We start from the raw sequence: 20,433 nt of genomic DNA on the forward strand, positions 1-20,433 counted from the left end.
TGCAGTCGAATGTCTACGAAAATGATGTAATTAGCTTATTAATACCTGACAATTCGACCCAAAGAAATTGCCAACAGTGACAACTCGAAGTTTCCCAAATGTATGGGAACATTGCTACATATGTCTTTATACATTTCTAATATTGTATAAAATTGGTTATTTTTTATTTTAAAATCATTTTAAAATATGACATGGACATGACTATTGGGCGGATGTTTCTAGAAAAGCAGAGGACACTTACCCTGCCGGTGCACCTGGTCTTAGTGGAGTCTGAGTAGCTCATTTGCTTTTGTTATTTTGTATGTATGATTTTAGTTACTTTATGTTTTCTTTGTTGTATATGTCTGTTTTCCATGGTCTTTGTACCTGGATTACATTCTTTTGATTACCGCCATAACCTTGGTTCCTTTGATTACTCTTTAAAATCATAATGAAACATATGACAATGACAGTTGTGGACAGGTACGATATTATTTGTTCTTGTGCGTATTAAAACACGTACGTTTTTTGTGTAAAACTGTATGGAAAACTTGGTACTTGTGTATGAAAACATGCATAGAGCATGCTACAAACATGGTTCTTGTTTATGAAATCGTATGGAAACATACCATCACCATATTATTTTCTACACGTTTTTCATGATTCGATACTTCAGTTCAAAATTTTTTACTTGTTTTGAAAACATAGGAAAAACATACTTTGCAGTCATTGTGTGTTTGCAAAGCAAATTAACAAAAACTATGTAAATCATTCAAAATAAATATCAATAGATATATATATATAATTGGCCAAAATTGTTAATAATGAACAATGAATTCAAACATCTGTTGAACAACAGGAAGCACTGATGCATTATGCATTTTAGGTGCTAATTTTCATAATGTTTATATTGTACTTGTGTGCTGGCTGACAAACAAACATTCAGAATCAGCATTTTAAGTTTTATTTTTAAGCTCGTGGTTGCTTACTAGTGTCTGAATTAATTTCAAAATTTGCTTAAAGTTGATCCATTTCAGTTAAAGAGGCGATACTGAGAGTAAATGTACCTTTTGATCAATGAATGTGATTAATTTTATTCTGGATTTTTATGAACACTTACACTTTACTTTACACATTTTTTTTTAAGGTCATCACTGATGATGCATTATGACACAATTGTTAGGGTGTATATGTGCTTTGCCATTATTTTTCCATATTTTTAAGTAAAATGGGAAAGTTCTTTTTGAATCTTGGATTGATGGAAGCTGCAAAGTCTGTTTATAAGACGTTGATCAAACAACTGGAGTCACATTATGGAGAGTCGCATGGAACAATAGTTTACAACGCTTTTGGGCATGACTGGAAATATCGGTGCAAACATCCTGATGTCATAAAGGTAGATATGGCATATACTATTATTTAAAAATGTAAAATGAAAAAAAAAACATAAAAATGAAATTACAGGACAGGTATAAGTAAGACCTGGCAAATCAAAACCAAAAATGAAATTAAAAAATAGGACTGACAATTAAACCAACAATTTGAAAGTATGATATTGGATGGATTATGATATATTAAGGAAATTGCTATATTTGTGAAAACCTGTATGAAAGCTTGGGTAGCTACATAAAAAGAAGCAAACAACAATGCGAAGAAACAAAATGAAACACTTATATTAAAAATATACACTGTACCGTCTTCAGTGCATTGTTTGTAACATTTGTCTATCATTGGTTTATTACTCTTTTCAACATTTTACGACTTTGATGCAGACTTGATTTGTACTTCATGCATGGCTTGAACTGTACATACTATTAGTTTTGTGGCAAATGTTATGAACCTTGTATATACTTGAGGGTAAAGTTTTCATTGTATAACTGGTTTGACTCGAACATCTCCTTGCCAGGCCCTGTCCTAACTAAAGAAGCATCAAAATTGTAAACAACTACTGTCCAAATCATTTTTTTCTCGACATTTTTGTGCTTCGTTTTAGGCTTTACATGATCTTGGAACAGTGTACAGTCAGCTAGGAGAAATTGACCAAGCTATTGTTGTAGACAATGATGCTATAAATAGACAAAACAGGATAACTACACCATCAGAGATGCTACGGGTATGTCTTTTTAATTTGCTTGCGTTTGGTTGTTGACGTTTTGGGGTTTTTCTTTTCACATTGTTTTATTTCGTTTGTATTTTATATACTTGTATACATAATAGCCAGTGCCATTTTGTTTGTTAGAAATGTCGTAACTGATTCACAATAACCCTTTGCATTAAACTCAGATCATTGAAACCAATGTTTTAACTTCCCTATCATTGGCGGGTCTTCAAAAAGATGCTTGTAAACAAAAAAAAAATACCTATCATAATAGTGTAATTTGAAATAATAGTACTTGAGCTTAAATAGTTTCATATATTAAGCTCATTCAAATGATACCAACACCCTTTTTTCTTTCTTAATAATAGTTCATTAATTAATGGTGTAATTTTCGATAAACTCTTGGATATTTTGACGTATGCGTGGTAATGAGAGTTATAGTGCTTGTTTCATGATAAGTATCAAATCAAATGTAAGCAACTTAAAAAGATTTCAGTTGACTATTACATGAAATTGTAAGTTTGTGCAAATTAAATTAGTTCTGTTGTACATGTGAATACAATTCAAGAGTGTTGTTCTATAATTAAGGAAAAACAAAGAAAGAATTCAGATGCATTTATCAGTTTTTGATATCATTGCATATGGACAAAATCATTGTAGCTATGTGAAGGATTCCTTGGACTGTCAGCTGTATATGTACAGAAGGACGATATGACAGAGGCTAAAAAGCTTGTCACAAGAGCTTTAGAGTTGGCAACTTCAGTTCTTGGAAAGAAGCATCATTATGTTGCTGCTATATTGACAAAGGTATATCAAATTAAATATAACACTCCAAAATAAAGCACGGCATGACATGATTTTATCCAAATAATTTTATAAATGCTTTTTATAAAATGTTAAATCTTTTGTAACAGAATAAGTTTAATAATGGTTATTAAATAACAAAAATACCGAAAAGATAGGCCACTCTAAGATGATAGGCCAGGTTTTGATATCGAAAGACTTTTGAAAAAAAAAATGATATACTAGTATCAACAAGCATTAAAAAGGTGATAACGAACCAAACCACAATGCTAATATGGCCTACACTTTGAAAATTTTGTTAGGTTTTCTATACCCACCCCTTACGCTTAACAAATGCATTAGACTGATTGTTTATTACATGGTACACTTATACACGGCTATTTGTGTCATTACCTACTGGAGAATTCATTTTAAATATTGGTCTGTCTAAAAATCAGGCAAGGGTAATTTATCATATATCAAGATCATCAATGAAACTGTTCAAGCACATTAGTTACATCAAAAAAAAAAAGCAACTCTTTTTGCGTTCATTGCCTTCGATCTGCTTTATATTGTGAAATAATTTTTTACTAGTTAAACTGTAAAAAGTCAGGTGGGAAATTTTCCCCTACATTAGGATGCTTATCCTATGGACCTGTTTCATACTCCCAATGCTTAGTGTAGTCGGAGTTGTTCATTTACTTTTATTACTTTCTACATATTATTTTGATTATTTTCTGTTGTCCATGTCTGGTCTTTGTCCCTGTATTACTGCAGTAATCTTGGTTCCCTTGATTACTCTTACATTCTTTTGATTTTCGCTAGAATCTTGGTTCCCTTGATGACTCTTTCTATAGTAACCAAACTTAAATATCTACAGTGATCAACTTTCATTTCTGCTCTTATTGTCAAGTACAATTGCTATGAGACCAGTGATCAACTTTCATTTCTGCTCTTATTGTCAAGTACAATTGCTATGAGACCAGTGATCAACTTTCATTTCTGCTCTTATTGTCAAGTACAATTTCTATGAGACCTACTGAAGTATAAATAGCCTTTTTTTTGGTGATTAAGACCTGCATGAATCACTAATCTGCCTGGTTTTAACACAAAACTGTAATTAACTATTCTTTACACAGTTGGGTCAGATTTCATACAAGCAGGGAAGGGTAGATGAGGCCTTAGCATATTACATGCAGGATATGAAAATGACCAGAAGTGAGGTCGGCATAAACCATCCTCGTACAGCTATTGTTTTGAATGAGATTGGTCTTGTTTATGATGATAAAAATGACAAAATGGCACAAAAAATATATGAAGCTGCCTTGTCAATTATATTGGAAACATACGGCAGTGACTACCTTGGAACTGGAACAATACGGTAAGTTATCATTATTCTAAAGTTATGGGATATATACAATTGTCTAAGAAAGTGTCATGTTGATGAATTCAGATTCTGAATGTGTCTTTCATATTTATTGAGTTTCAGTGAGTAAAATACTCATGGTCAAGAGTTTAATCTATAGAATCAGACAAGAGTGACTAAATCTTTTGATTTTTTGTTGCAAAAAGAAATCTGCAAGAATAATAATTAGTATGTGTGCAATTATTGTGCAAAATATTATTAAAAAATCAAATGTCAATAGATCGTCATGTTTTCATCCTTTCTATAAACTAAACTTCTGTGGTTTTATCACTATAGCTATAACCTTGGTGCATCCTACTATGGGACAAACCTTTTCCTGAAAGCAAAGTTCCAATTTTTGGAGTCATACAGAATACATCAGATGTTCCTTGGTGATGACCACCCTGACACCAAATCAGTTAAAGAGGCGCTGGAAACAGTTACGGCAGCTACTCGTTAATTTACTGTTTTTTTTTTTTCAGGATGTTTACTTCAGTTTATTGTTAATATACTTTGTTATATAGAGTAGTTAAAACTCATTGAAATTATATATATGTATTTTATGGTAAAGTTTATTTAAATGTTTTAGCAGCAGCCAATATACCGTCCAATAATACCAAAGATTTATCATTAGAAAATAAATTAAATGTAGTTTATCTTTGTTATATTGCCTTGATGTTGTGATGTGTGTATTGTTTTAAATTCTATTATGAAATACATTATTTATTAAATGTTTATCCCTATAATACTCACAATTGTAATAACCAACAAACTGAACAATGATTTAAATTATGTCATTGAATCCATCCACATGAAAAATTTGCATTCTTTTTTGCATTCTTTCTCCATTATCCCATTTTTAAAAGTCAATTTCAGATAGGTTGGGTATTCTTACTATGTCACCTCACAATGTTTCTTGATAAGCACAACTTTATTTAAGTAACAGTCTTTGTATGAATCATGCAAATTCTGTAATATCTGATACACCCCAAAAAGGCTACACCATCTTATTATTTGTTGTTAAGTGGTTTTATTGGTCTATATAATGAAATGTATAATTATTTATTCCAATCTGTCTGCTCTAAGGAAATAATCCATGCTAAAAATCCAACAGTATCTATTGTATTTAAGTGTCATTAACAGAGTTCTCCCTTAATGTTGAATTCTACCGTATATATGTATTTTTTATCTCCTATCATCAAGGGTTATACGAAAAACCTTATGTTACTTTCTGTTTACTATGACATTTTAAGCAAAATATCAAAATTAAAAATATGTAGGCTTTCAAACCATGAATCACATTTTGCATGATTCTTATGTGGAGTGGTACTTAGTATTGTACATTCGTTGTAAAGCTGTGATCAATATTGGTCCGTCCATAATGTATCTGTTTCCATTCAATTTATATGATATTATAATTTATGTTGAATCTTCTTAACTTTGATGAATCATTTTAATGTAAGAGATACTTGTATAATTGTTGATTGCTGAGCAGTGCTCAAATACTGAAAGTTTCTTTGTCATGTTATGTATCTTTTTTATAGAATAAAATTTCTTTAAATGTTGTTCTTCTCTCAATAACATAAGGAAAATATTTGAAATACCAATACTTTGTTTGAGTGATAATCAGAATATAAAAGGTTAAAAGTGGAAAAATGTAAAAACAGGTACAAAGAACATAGAACTGTAAACAACCTACACAGAAATGAGAGTAAACAACCTACACAGAAATGAGAAGCCAAAACCATATTAAAAACTAGTTTTTTAGAACAGATGAGCGAGCAATACCTGGTTATGGCAAGGTACCTATGCTGCACAACTAAAAATATGTCCTGTGAAAGGGAAAAGTCATGACGAAATCATTATTTTCTAAATTTATATACATAAGCCAACAATCACTCTTACGGGTTGATGGATCATTAAAAACGATGCAGAACATAACAAAAAATTAAGTAAACATCTAAATATGTTCAACATCACCAAATGACAGTAACATTTGCATTGAATATTTCAGATAACCTATATCCTTCTCCAGCATATAAAACTAACAAAGTTCAAGATCGAAACATAGATTCTGAAGCTGAATCACACAGTAAATGATTGTACCTTTATCAGAGGCACATAACCAAATGATTAGGAACTTAAATAAGGACAGGGTAGGGAGGATCTCCACAATGTTGTTACGATCATAGATTATAATAACAACTGGTAAAAAAATAAGAGTGTCTTAGGAAAGCTTTTGGTTGAAAAAATTACTTAATATTTCTCCACATGGAATTAACGAGAAAAAATAATTCATTGTTAGGTCCTGGTCTAAAGCAGGAACAGCACTATGCTATACATCAATACAATGTACTACTATAATTTAATTTGACTTTTCTTTATTATTTTCCACATTTAATTCGTTTCCAGTTTTTGATAAACACCCCCCCTTTCTGTTCTAATTCTTATTCAAATTTCTAATCATTTGGTTATGTATGCCTTTAATAAAGGTACAATCATTCCCTGCGTGATTCAACCTAAGATACTCAAATTCAGATAAAGTATACCAAAGCCAATTTTCGTAGTCACAAGCTATTTTCAAAGACAAAAAGCTATTTCCTGTATAGTTCTGGGTTCAATTCACTATCAGGGTTATGCCAGATTGTAAAAACAGTTTATGAGGCATTGATCAGGTTCACTGAACAAAAACCATAAATAAGTCTCAATCGACAAAAACGCTATGTCACAAATTAGGGTTCCCCTAAAAAAATACATAGAAAAATAAAAAATTCTCAAAATGAAGAATGCCCAAGAAGTTTTCTAGGTGAAAAATGGCTAGAAAACACAATTTTTAAGTTATTTTTACATCGAAAACGATTTCAATTTTTTTTCGCAAAATAAGGATGTCCCATGAAACAGTGAATTACATCACAACTTTCCTGGAGCTATGATGAAAATGTAACTGACACATATGGTAAGTCTATGTGAGGAAAAAAATACCATGAAATATGAAACAATTAGAAAATGAATGATTCACACGTAATAGATAATGTGTTTATTGAAAAAATACACGATTTTTATCGTTTTTCCAAATGTGCATTTAATTGTGAATTACGTTACGGTGTCTCTTGCATCTGTTAATGGTAGTAGCAAACTTTCCATATTCTTAATAAAACACACACCAATGTCAGTCATAAATGAGTCTTAAAAAGATTTTTCAGGTGCTACATATTTTTTCACATCCTTGGTAAAGTACAAGTCCATGAATTACGTTACAGTAATTTCTTTTAAACGGATAAAAAACACTGTTCACTGAACAAACTATAAACTATAAATCATTATCAGTGACATCGCCTATCATACAGGCATCTTTAGAATGGAAGTTGTGACATGGGAACAATTGTAAAGGTGTTCCAGATGTAAACATTCCCTCTAGTCATAGGTGACCTTAACTTTTGTTAAGTGCAATTATTTAGATAATAATTAATTTTCAGTTTAATTTAACTTAGACACGGAGAATAGATGTATTGGTAAGATGTTATGACAATAGGATATTGCTATGTATGATAAATAAATCAAGAATTGGTATTATATTACGGTGTAAAGTAACTCACCTGTTCATAAACAGTGTATTTTGATTACAGAACATGGTTTTACATGACAACTTGTCGTGAGAAATAATAAATTAATGCTGAACAATGATAGAAATAAATTTCAAAAAGCAAAAGCCATTCAAAAACAATTTAGTCACTGCAAGAATTTAAGTAAGCACAAAAATAATATGTAAGCTTCATCGTGAACTGATATTGATGAATTATTTTTTTGTTTTTGTTTATTCAGATCACTTGAAAATAAGGAGAATATATGGAAATCAAGCATCACTAAAATAAAATATTTGATAATGCACCTTTGAGCATATACCAACGATCAATTTTAAATTCTCAGCTATATAGATGACGTATTATCTTTAAACAATCCTAGTTTCGGGGACTTGATACATTGCATCTAGCCCAAAGAATTTGAGATAAAGGATAGCACAGACACAGTAAAGTCAGCCTCATATCTTGACCTACACGTAGAGATGGTAAATGAAAACTATTGACCAAACTTTACGACAAATGTGATGACTTTTCATTCAGAATTGTCAACTTTCCATTCATCTGAGGCAATATCACTTCAGCACATGCATATGGATTTTCATATCACAACTCATATGCTATGCCAGAGCTAGCCGTAACTACGTAGACTTCGTATCGCACAGACTTCTTACAATTAGGCTTCTGCAACAGGATTATGTTGCTACAAAATTGAAGTCATCACTACAGAAGTTTTATGGCTATCATCATGCACTCATGGATTGGTATGGTTTATCCGTCTGCACCATGAAATCTGATTTGTTCAACATATCATAGTTTTCCCTTCCTCTTTCGTCTACCCTGGTATTGACATTTTATGAGCAGCACGGCGGATGTTTCTAGAATAGCAGAGGACGCTTACTCTACCGGTACACCTGGTCCATGATCCCAGTTTTTAGTGGAGTCCGAGTTGCTCATTTACTTCTGTTACTTTGTATGTATTATCTTAGTTACTTTATGTTCTTTGTTGTGTTCTGTTTTCTATGTCTGGTCTTTGTCCCTGAATTACATTCTTTTGATTTCTGCTAGAATCTTGGTTCCCTAGCTTGATTACTCTTTCAAGTGACTTTGCAATATCAGCTAAAAGTTGTTTCTGTGAATTATGTTACATGTTAATTTTGACATTATAATTATTTCTGCTAGAAGATTACTCGTTGATCAAACATCTCATATTTTGAAAGTATATCAGAAATATTTGTTATAATATGATAAACAATTGATCAAACCAATTATACCATTATCATTTCCTTACATGCTACTAAAGACATCTATATTTCTTCATGTGGCATCTATATAAAAATGACGAACTTAACAGATATGATTTTTTTATGATACATTAGAATTGCCTTGTTCATCCATCCCACTTATCATGGCTCTCAATCGATAATTTGATTTTAAATTTTGTTTGAGTGCTTTATTTAGATTGGTTATACAAAGTAAGCAATTATGGTTGCTTTCCAATATCAATTTCCTCTTTTATGGCACTTTGCCATTTCTGTACTATATGAAATGCTAAGACAATTTTTTGTCACACAAATCTCAACTGCCATTGGATGGCTTGATTTCAGCTGTGGTTTTATGTATTAGTTGGGCAAATCTTGTAAGTTATTTTGGTTCCTGGCTTATGTCAACATTCTGTACAAGTAGGGGTATATCATCCTTGTATTCAAAACTACAATTTTGTACACCCAGGGAACAGGGCCTAAGGAGACACTGTGACATCTCCCATATAACCTCCACTGTGGAGAGTGGAGAAATTAAAATTTTGTGTTGCTGGCAGTGCACCACAAATAAAATGGGAAAATTTCCAATTGTATGATGCTCGCACAAGAAAATATATTATTTAGCATTATGACATCTTTTAATGGTCCTTGTGACCACGGACCATTAAAAGATGTCATAATGCTAAATAAGGTGCTAGGTTTCAATAGAGTACAAGTTGTTTAGTTTCAGAATTTTTTTATTTCCTTTCGTCATTTAAACTTTAGTAATAGCTTCAACTGGGCTACTCTATTATTTTCATTTCACCTAAAAATCATCCTTTGTGCTAAAAAACAACACATTTATAAAAAGGTATATTTTAATTACTATCCTTGTGTACAGGCTTAGATAACTCAGGATTTTGTGAAGTTAATAGATGTTCATCTTCAGGTATTTTTCTTTGATCCTCTGATGGTAAGTCGTTTTCAGAATGTTCAGCCATCGCATCAGTGAGGCTTTCAGGGAATTGGTGCAGTTTGTGCTGAAATAGAAAATTGCATATAATGTCATTAAAAAGATAAAACTAGTTAAAGCTCTTCATAGTTTAAAATTCTTTTAGTTATAATCCAATTGTACATGGAAACCAAAGATGGGGGGATGCATTCTTTTTACAGTTCTATTTCCAAGGTAATGACTAGGGTTTCGTCTGTTCTTACTGACAGAAATAAAATTATAAGGAATATTGCACTTACAAGTTTTTATTTTATTGATATAACAATAAAAATGAGTATGAGGCACCCAAAAAGGAGACAAGGGAGTAACTGAGAACCGTCTCATTAATCTGGTAAGGTTTAAATGAATCATATTTGATAAAAAAAATTTGTAGCCTTGGACTGACATTTTCATTCTGGTGGAATTATTCACCATACTCATTCTCATTATGTTTTATCTGTCATATTTAAATAAAAAAGATATACAACATAACTAATTATATGCTGTAAATTCTGCAACTCGGGTATGGTCTGCAACAATGGTATACCTCTATATCAGAAATTAAAAACCAAACACTTAAGCCATAGAATCTGTTGTACTAATATAAATTAATTTGAAATAAATTATGTAACTGATTGATTCCTTTTCTCATGTTTAAAGATAAAAATATGTTTTCAAATTAATTTATAAGAATTGGCAATAATAAAAATTTTGTCTATTGAAGCACTTTGCACAATAAACAATATGCACATGGAAAATTTATGTTATTTTTCAATAGACAAAATTTTTATCATAACCATTTCTTAAAAAAATGCCACCAATTTAGGCAATCAGCTATTACCATATATCAGGTTATTTTGGCAGGTGAAAAATTTAATTTTTAATTTTTGGTGGATGATATGTGGTACATTAAGTAGTTAAGCCCAGAGTAAATAATTTGAGGAATTTTTCCCTGCATTTATAGGCAGATGCTAAAAAACACCAAAATTAGCACACTGAAAATTACCTGCTATACCATATTTCTGAAATAAAATTCTGCCATGAAACAATGTTTGATCTTAGTTTACCTATCCTCATGAAAATGATGAACAAGCCATCCAATTTAATAATAATTCAGACCACTTTTTGACATAAAAACTAGTTTGCTAAGTGATAAAAGGGGTTATAATCAACTTTTATACCTTAGTTACTTTCATAGCACATCCTTCAGGCAGATTTCTTTGTATGTATTCCAAGAATACACTAGCTGTTGCACCGGTCAATTGTTGCAACTGAAAATTGAAAATGGATTTAGTGTGAAGTAGGTTTTACTTACATAGTCATGGGCTGCTGATATTGTTAAATTCAAATTCTTGTACACAAACTGGTAAAAATCTAATAAAATCAGTTCAAATCACAAAGAACTACAATTGTACTTATTTTGCAATGCAATTTTTTCCCAATTATTGGTTTCTAAGATACTTTCAATTTATGTTACAAGTTGCCATATGATTACTGTTAACACTAAATTTGTATATTTGTGGAATATTTTCGCAAATAGTAACTGATCACAAAATTTGTGAAAAAAAATACACTGCGAAAATAAGTACATGTACAATTACAGTATGTTATTACATTTCCTGCAAATCTGAGAATATTCTTATACACAAAGTGCTATTAAAGTAAGCCTTCTTCATGGTTAACTATTGTTTGCCCTTCTGTCTGTCAGTCATAAGATAACTTACTGAAATTCTCTGCAGTATGCAACTTGACATGAGTTTAAACCTTGAACAGATGGGACAAGTATGGACTATATTCAAGTGTCATATTTTTTATGGTATAAACTTTCATTTTTTATTCATTTTAGTCCATCATTTTGTAATGAAACTTACTTTTGTATTTCTTGGTTTTTGCAGAATTTCATTTTTCACATTAAAAAAAAGTGAAAGACTTCAAATGGGAGCATCATGTGCTATAGCCAAGCAGTTTTTTTTTTTTTTTTCCATTTGTTGAAGTAGTTTTCTTAAATGGATTGATTAAAGGTGAAAATGTAGAAAAAAAAATTCTATTCATTTCCAATTTATTATAATACAGTCTCCATAATTTACTTTTGCTTTGAATCAAAGAAATACAAAGATATGTTTCATTAAGTGTAAGTATTTGTAAGAATAAGGAAAAATGTGAAAAATGAGAGTTACATGTCAAAAACCCACTGATCTAACAATATAATTTCACTCCAGGATGATTTCTCAACTTGAAAAGACCACTATTTGTTCTCTGCATTGATGGATTTTTTCAAAAGTCTTTCAATAGTATGTTATAAAATTGAGGTTTTTGACTGAGTTATCTTCCCTTGAAATGTTTATTTTAGTGCATTTCAATGAAATCATAACTCAATTTACCAAAAAGATACAGAAAACCTTGCCTTTTTTACATGATTCTGATGGTGCAAATTGACAAATTACACTTTAATTTTGATGTTTTTTTTACATAACATGCTGTTCGGACGTTAAACCCCAACAAACAAACAAACAAGCTTCACCAACTGACTGATTTTTACAAAGACAGACCCTTTAATAGAAGTACACATAAATCTAAATAAACCTGAATTGTTACTTTTGTCAACTTTTATAAACCGTAAGTCTGAACAACTTATTTTGTGACTGAAATTTCATTGGGAAAATCAGCATTTTGACAAAACGACTTACATTATGTACATAGCAAAAGAGATTCAAGGCAGAGAGACTAGGATTAAGTGAGCAAAAAAAACCCAACAAAGTCAACCAGTTTTACTTCATCAAATCAGTGGTGGATCCAGAGGGAGGGTTCCAGGAGTCAGAAACCACCCCATCTTTTTGTTGGAAAACTTTATAAATTCTGCTCAAAGGTGAAATAGAGCAAATAATTGCCATGGAAACCCAGGTATTTTTCAAAATCTCTGGATCCACCCCTACAAGTTGTATTTATGGCCTTACCTCAACAACTCTGTAATGTGTTCTGACTTCATACTGTACTTTAGCCCTCTTTGAAGCAAACACTGCTTTATTTAGTGTTTTTCTCCAATAATGAGTTGGTGGTTCAATGCTACAAAGTAAACTCTTGTATTAAATTGTAACTATAAACTCAATCGAAAGAAAAAGGCAAACCAGGCATCATCTAGTAAAGTCAATATCTAGGACATTCCTTAATGAAATATTTTCAAACCAGGCATCATCTAGTAAAGTCAATATCTAGGACATTCCTTAATGAAATATTTTCAAACCAGGCATCATCTAGTAAAGTCAATATCTAGGACATTCCTTAATGAAATATTTTCATTTGTAGTCTTAATAGAACATTAAATTTAGTACTGAAACACAGTTAAATGCACCTTTATATGTATTAAACACACAAACACAAGTCAAACTTAGGAAAAAAATGTTCTTTAACTTCTATATATCATTAGGAACAAAAGTGTAAACATCATATTTTAGAATAAATCTACCACAGTAAAAAACAAGATTTGAGGTCTGAATTTCATATAGTCCTGGCCCTAACTGTAGTATACAGTGCAACCTACATTAATTTTCTTTAAAATAATTGCCATTTCTTTAAGTAAGATGAGTTGAGATATTTTATGCCCTGATCCATCTAAATACCAACACCAATAAACATAAAATATTAAAATTTTCATTCAAATCTGGCAATTTGTCACAAATTATTGCCAGCTTGCAGTGCACTTGATATTTAAACTATAGTATATTTGCATTTCAAAACAAAAATCTGTTCTGGTGAATCTGTACTTTTTTTTAAATTTGATGTTTTCACTTCTATTTTCAGCAAAATATGGCTGTAGTAACATGTTGTATGAAGGAAGAAAATGTGCATATATGTAGAACAATGTATATAGAAGCATTATGCAAATTTTTCAGGAACATAATCGTTTCATTCTTAACATCTTGACTAAAATTATCTTGACTAATATCACAGATTTAGACTTTAGCAGAATCTTAACTATAACTATGACTATTAACTACTTCAATAAAGATTTTTTTAATTTACCCAAGCTACTTGCTCTTATGAAAATAAAAAGCTTTGCTGGGTGCAGCATGATATGACAACAGCCAGTTGAGCTCTGTTCACTTGTAGCAAGTGTGGACACAATATCAGTGTTTGACGCACTTTAACATATGGACTTATACATGTTATATCTCATTATAGACAAAATAACTTGTTTGAATACAATATTCCACAATATTTTGAAATTCAATATAAGAAAAAGATCTGCTACAGTCATTAAAATCAGATGAAAAATGTAAAAAAAAACAGTCAAACAGAAAATGCTGTTTTGGCCCCTTTGACCCCTTGATACTCAAAAATGGTGAGCAGTATTTAAAAATTGATTGAAAAATGCAAATAAGGAATATAATGAAAACTAATTTTGTAAATTGGTGCAGAAATTAAAAACAAAATTGGAATGTAGCTCCTTTGTCCCTTCATATCTAAAAAACCAAAAGATATATCTGAAATCTAACCGAAAAATGCAGACAGGCATATTCATAAGGAATACAATAAAAAAAATTCATAATGCAAAAAAGTTGGTTTTTTAGGGTGTGGCCCCACTTTGACCCACTATAGCATGAAAATGTTAAATGCTTTTTTAAATCTGTTCAGTATTCTTAACACAGTATTTTGCAAGAAACAATTTTTTTTTAAAAATTGTCAAAATTGAATGTGAAATCAATAAGCATCTATTTTACCCCTTTTGGTCTTTTTTTCATAAGAATGGTATGGGCCACAGAGCCCATTTCCAATAGCAGGATTTATCTAGCAGCAAGTAACAACATATCAAAATTTCATGACATCTGAAATTGGTTCCCTACAACTAAAGCTTTCGTATAGAAATAAAAAAAAATAATAACAATGATGAAGCCAACAGACAACAACATAATAAGACTGCGAAAATTGTCGTATAAAAATAAATGGACATGAAACAATTATAATATACTGGTACTATAATATGACGAAAGTAGCAATAGTTGACTACAACACTTCATAGGTCTGCAATAGATAACCATATTTATTTACAAGGGTGTACATTTAAAAATAAACGATTGCAGACCAGTGAGATGTTGTCATTTGTTGTTACTTTTAATAGTACTTATGAGAATTGACAACCTTGCATACCAAGGTATCCACTAAAAGGGACTATATTCTAAAGGGTTCAATTCAGTATTAATTCTTCTCTTCTGAGTTTAAAATACAATAGATATATTGTTTTTATTCAAACATTAAGACAAGTAAGACAGCTGCTACCAGCATCCCTTCTGTATTAAAATACATGTTATGGTACATCTACATGTACATTCATTTTAATTATATACCGGTATGCTGTGCTGTAATCGAAGATATTCCAGAAATAGGCAATGACTTACATGTCTCCAACTTTAATTTCTAGTTCTTTGCATGCCCCTGTTAAAAACGTCATGTAGCTCCTCAGCACTTCTTTGTCATGACCTTTGACCTCAATGGAAATTAATCTGTAAAGGTCATCTAAGTCTTCTCTTTCCTTTAAAACATGCGAATTTAGTTGCAGTTGTAAAAGTGACATGAATTTATTATATAGATACATGTAGCAGTGATTTACCGAATCTTCCCAGTGTAAAAATTTTTGATAATTCAAATTGTGACATAAATTCGGTGATTTCACCATCAGATTTAATCCCATATAATTGAATATTAACCCGCCGATCGCCAACTTTTAAAATTCATGTTGAAAATAGCAATGAATTTATATAATAAATAGGACAATCAATTGGTTATCCTGAATAGCCAAAATATGATAACTTGTGTCAAGAATGCATACAGATTTAAGTCGTGCACGGAACTATTTCTGTACACTCTTTAAATCTAGTTGTTCTTGGGCACTCGTGATCATATTTTGGTTATTCACTTTTTCAAATTGATTATCCTATTATCATTTCTTAATAAAACATTATTAAGGTACAGTTACAGAAATCAACATCTTATTATATTTACATGAACATTATCTTGTCTTAGACGAGGCTACAATGTATTTACAAGGAAAAATTGCAATAAATACAGTCCTTTCCTTCAAAAACTAGCCCGAATAACAGAGGACAGTAAAGAATTCAGCTAGCCCAAAACATGAAAAGTACATATCATTTCACTAGCCCTGGGCTTTGGGCTAGTGGCTAAAGGTGAGCACTGTAATATATGTACATATGTATATGTTTTCATCATACTGAAATGTGTTATAAAGTACGCATAGGGAAATACATGAACATATTGTATGTGTTTTCGTGCATTCCAAAATAATATTAAAAGCACTTTGTGTACATGTACATGTATGAAATCAGTACATGTGTACGTATGGTTAATATACATTTTCATTTCTTAAATTCTTTATATATTTTCATTTGTTCTACATGTACATGCTGGTCGTGAACATGTGAAAACATATGCACATGCATATTGCATTCTTGCTTATGTACATTTTGTATATACATGAAATAACTTTATGAAGTTTACAATAAGAAAAGTTAGACTGATGTAAAGGGGATCATAATATAAACTTATAGGACTGTACAAAGCTTTTCCAATGTTCAAAAAATAATAATGGACATCCATTACATAAAAATCTTTGAAACAAATAAAGACCAGTCTACAAAAAAAAGGTAAAATGGTCTAAAGGACCTAAAAACATCATACAACATGTATCTACTATATGAGTGCACTCCCAATCTGCAATATTGTGAATTCAGAAATCATTGTGAGTTTCATTTCAGTCAAAATGCTGTACATGTACTAATTTTCTGCGATTTTGAAAATTCCACAATAAAAACATAGCAATGATTATTGAATTTACAATATTTGAAACTAAAAATAAAAAAATAACAGTCCAATATACATGTACCTCTTGCTGAGTAAATGTTGTGAAGTTGCATCTCTGATTTGCTGGCAGTGTACTTAATCTGTAAAATGAAGAAAAAATATTGACATGCACATGTACATTAAACCATAAAATATATACATTTGTAACCATTTATCTATCCTAAACACATTTTCCTCTGTAATTCGTAAATATTTGAACAAATGCTTCTACTGTGTACAGTCTTATAACAGGGTGCAAGCTCTTTTTTTGGAGCCCTCGTCTTTTTAAAAACCACTTTTTTATACATAACGCAGATATGAATTTGAATCCCAAATCATGCATGTTCTTGGCTTATTTTTTACTTTTAGTTTATGCCATTATACAGTAAAAAATGCAGGTTGTAAGACATGAATTGAATTAAGACTTATGTCCAAATGTATATAAAGGAAATGTGTATGTAATAATAAGACTACCAATTACTGGGTACCTGTTCATTCATACTACACATGTATGTCCATATCAAACATTCATAAATTTAAACCATTACATGTATTACATGTACATTATGTATCTTGTCATAACTTTGTGATTCTCCACATCATATAAACTGTACAAATGGATTTTTCTACTAAAATTCTTAATCTATTTTGCATAATTTGCAAGCCTCAATTATAATAATGTTTGTTTCCCCTCAACTGACCCTACATCAAGGCTTTTGGCACATGTAGATAGATGGGGATTTTTTTCCTCCAGAATTCATCTGGTTCAGTAAAAAAAACATGATCAGAAAAATGATAAATGTTGCTTAGAAATTAAAAAAACCCCTGTCAGAGAATGGCAATAAAATCATTTAGATAGGATTAATTTTTATTGGTAGGTAGGGTAAGGGAAACAAAACCAGTTTAATTTTGGCCTCAGTACAAATAACACATACATGTACAATGTACATGTATACCTCTGATATACATAAAAAAAGGCAGTGCTTAATTCATCATGACTATAAAGACTATTTACATTAAACCATCATGTAGCCTGGGGTGAAAGAGGCTGGACTGGTGCTTAGAATCAATATACAAATTGTTGACAGAGCAAACTAATGGCCTTGACACCTGAAAAAGAGATTTGGGGGACTAAAAATACTGTTAAAAAATATGTACAATATGTGTTATTTCATTATTTAAGTGTCAGTCTCTGTATGAATAAGGCAATGGGTGAAACATGGTGTGAAAAACCCCATCATTATGATTGTGCAATTTGACTATTTGCACCATAAGAATCAAGGAAAAGGGACAATATTTTCCATATCATGTTGGTGCTTTGAGTTATAATTTCATTGAAATACACTGAAAATGAACATTTCAAGGGAAGATAACTCTTCCAAAAACCTAAAAAATTTCTGAGCAAAGCCAGTGATGCAGAAATTAAATAATGGTCATATTACATCATCAGATCGGCAGGGTTTTGACATGCATGTTTCTGATTGTTCCAATTTTGCCTGATTCTTACAAACACTTACACTTAAATTGTTTCTAATTATACTCAAAATATTTCCTATGTGGAGAGTGGAGAATCTTGGTTGACCCAGTTTACACTTTTTACTGCTTCGAGGTTTACAAGTGTAAACTGCCACAAATCAGGTTATTTCAAATAGCCTGTAAATAAATTAGAAATGCTCCTTTAATACATGCACACTGTGCATTTATTGCATTTCACTAGATCCATTTTTTTCTATCCTTGAAATCATTTATCTTGTTACAAAATGTACAAATGTATGCATTCTTGTTTTTTGTATTTTAGTGTATAGTAATTCACATTTGTACTTACATGTTTCATAGTTGAATAAGCAACTGTAGGAGCAATTAAAGCACTAAAAATCATGTCCATAAGGTATAATTGTTGTACATTGAACTATCCTTACCTATTCGAATCTGTACTCTAAGACTTACAGGTGTACATTTGTATATGTACATGGTAAAAGTACTGGCAAACCTTAAATTGGAAGGAAGTCCCCATTTTCCAATAGGAGAATTCACCAATCTCATTAGTGATGTCATATTCACTAATTTCCATATCATTAAGTGTCAAATTGGTTAGCAAATAAACAACTGAAGAAACAATTGACAATTTCATAATTATAAACCCAATTTTCAAAACATGATAACTTTGTTATTTCATATCCAATTTTGGTTCTGTAAAATGTCTCATTCAGATAAAATAATTCAATTTTGAATGTGAATTGATAGCTCTTTTACTTGAAAAAATGAAATTTGAAATGATATTTACATGTACATTGTACATGTAAACCTTAATTTCATATAAAATTAATTTAAAAATTTTATGCTCATATACATTGTAGTCTAATTGCTGAATATTTACTTAAAAACTCCATGGATAAAAAGAGTTTTATTGGCAGTGTAGGGAACCCAAAGAATTTTTCAAATATCTTAAAAAATTTAAAAGTTATGATGATTTAACATTGATGCCCCATGCCTTTCAATGGATGTTTTGCCAACCAAAAGCAAATCACAGACACAGGTAAGTGATGAGATCACAAAGAACTCTCCTATTCAATACATTTAACCATACTCAAGCAATGCTAGAGGTTGTCTGGCAAGCTATTTTCTGTCTTGGTGCCATCCTAACCTTAAGTATCTGACATACTGAAAGCCACCACAAATGTTAATTAGCTAAACATGTGTTTTATAATACTTTATATCTTTTATTTATATAAACGAAGTTTAACATACTGGAAATCGAACGATAAAAAGACTAAATATTTGTTAAATGCCTAGAAAACATTTATAATGAAGACAGTTGTCAAAATGACCAGCAATTTTCAATTAGGTCACTAATTTTACGGAATACATTGTACATTTATTTTGGACAAAACAAACTTAAAGTTGGTAAAGGCAATTCGTTGGTTAATTTGATATGTTCGTTTCGCAAATTTTAAAATCTGTAATTTTATCAATCGGAATTACACACTCAAAAAGCTAAAAACCAAATATGAAGTTCATTTTAACTGCTTTTACCAAGGATTTCCAGGATTGCTGTATTTTCTCATCATGTAGGTCTTGTTTTTCTTTGGTTTAGTCACCTTCTCCCGTGTAATGGTAAAGAAACATGTTTTTAGAATTAAGTCATTTCCTTTTTTCCCACTGAGGGAGGCCAAATCAGAAAATAACTCCGGACACTGAATCCCAAAAGGGATTAGGGCCTAGTGTGACTGAGTCTGTGAGTGCGAATACTGTGATTGCACCTTATCACAATATCAGGCTAATTTAAGACATGCATTCGCCTTCTCAGGAGACAATAAAATGCGAATGCACATAATACACCACTTCGTTTATAACAAATCTTACAGCATTCTTTACTATAAATCTGCATCCAATAACGCCAATATGCCTTCCAATACTTCGAAGCATTTTCTTATTTTTTTTCTCGACAGGGGAGATAAGAAATTAAAGCTATTCTAAATAAAGAACACGTACGGAATACTCTGTGA

General features: G+C 31.0%; 2 protein-coding genes across 4 annotated transcripts in view; one reads left to right on the plus strand and one right to left on the minus strand.

Annotated features, from left to right (window-relative positions):
• Nucleotides 1–5,830, plus strand: part of LOC148617074 (uncharacterized) — a 47,012-nt gene extending 41,182 nt beyond the window's left edge. For all 3 annotated transcript variants that reach the window (XM_088584374.1, XM_088584376.1, XM_088584375.1), the window contains 5 exons: nucleotides 1,204–1,375; nucleotides 1,973–2,092; nucleotides 2,738–2,884; nucleotides 4,000–4,241; nucleotides 4,563–5,830. In XM_088584374.1, the coding sequence (XP_088440500.1) occupies nucleotides 1,204–1,375; nucleotides 1,973–2,092; nucleotides 2,738–2,884; nucleotides 4,000–4,241; nucleotides 4,563–4,725 (844 nt within the window). In that variant the 3' untranslated portion in view covers nucleotides 4,726–5,830. The remainder of the gene's footprint in view (nucleotides 1–1,203; nucleotides 1,376–1,972; nucleotides 2,093–2,737; nucleotides 2,885–3,999; nucleotides 4,242–4,562) is intronic.
• A 4,114-nt stretch (nucleotides 5,831–9,944) lies between these two features.
• On the minus strand, nucleotides 9,945–20,431 carry LOC148617075 (small ribosomal subunit protein uS10m-like). Its single transcript, XM_088584382.1, has 7 exons — nucleotides 20,291–20,431; nucleotides 17,943–18,037; nucleotides 16,971–17,028; nucleotides 15,469–15,602; nucleotides 13,030–13,138; nucleotides 11,257–11,346; nucleotides 9,945–10,124 (listed from the first exon to the last, which is right to left on the minus strand). The coding sequence occupies exons 1-7, from the start codon at nucleotides 20,351–20,353 to the stop codon at nucleotides 9,963–9,965; spliced, it is 711 nt and encodes a 236-aa protein (XP_088440508.1). The 5' UTR covers nucleotides 20,354–20,431; the 3' UTR covers nucleotides 9,945–9,962.
• Nucleotides 20,432–20,433: the final 2 nt, after the last annotated feature.

This window comes from Perna viridis, chromosome 5 (assembly GCF_037379345.1).
Source record: "Perna viridis isolate PV_CMFRI_1.1 ecotype Kerala chromosome 5, ASM3737934v1, whole genome shotgun sequence".
Lineage (NCBI taxonomy): Eukaryota > Metazoa > Mollusca > Bivalvia > Mytilida > Mytilidae > Perna > Perna viridis.

Excerpts from the sequence above, each read along its gene's own strand:
- LOC148617075 (XM_088584382.1), bottom strand. The coding sequence starts at position 20,353 with ATGCTTCGAAGTATTGGAAGGCATATTGGCGTTATTGGATGCAGATTT. Across the intron at positions 15,603-16,970 it reads CAACATTTACTCAGCAAGAG|GAAAGAGAAGACTTAGATGA; the intron begins GTACATGTATAT and ends CATGTTTTAAAG. Across the intron at positions 10,125-11,256 it reads GTGCTATGAAAGTAACTAAG|CACAAACTGCACCAATTCCC; the intron begins GTATAAAAGTTG and ends TTTCTATTTCAG.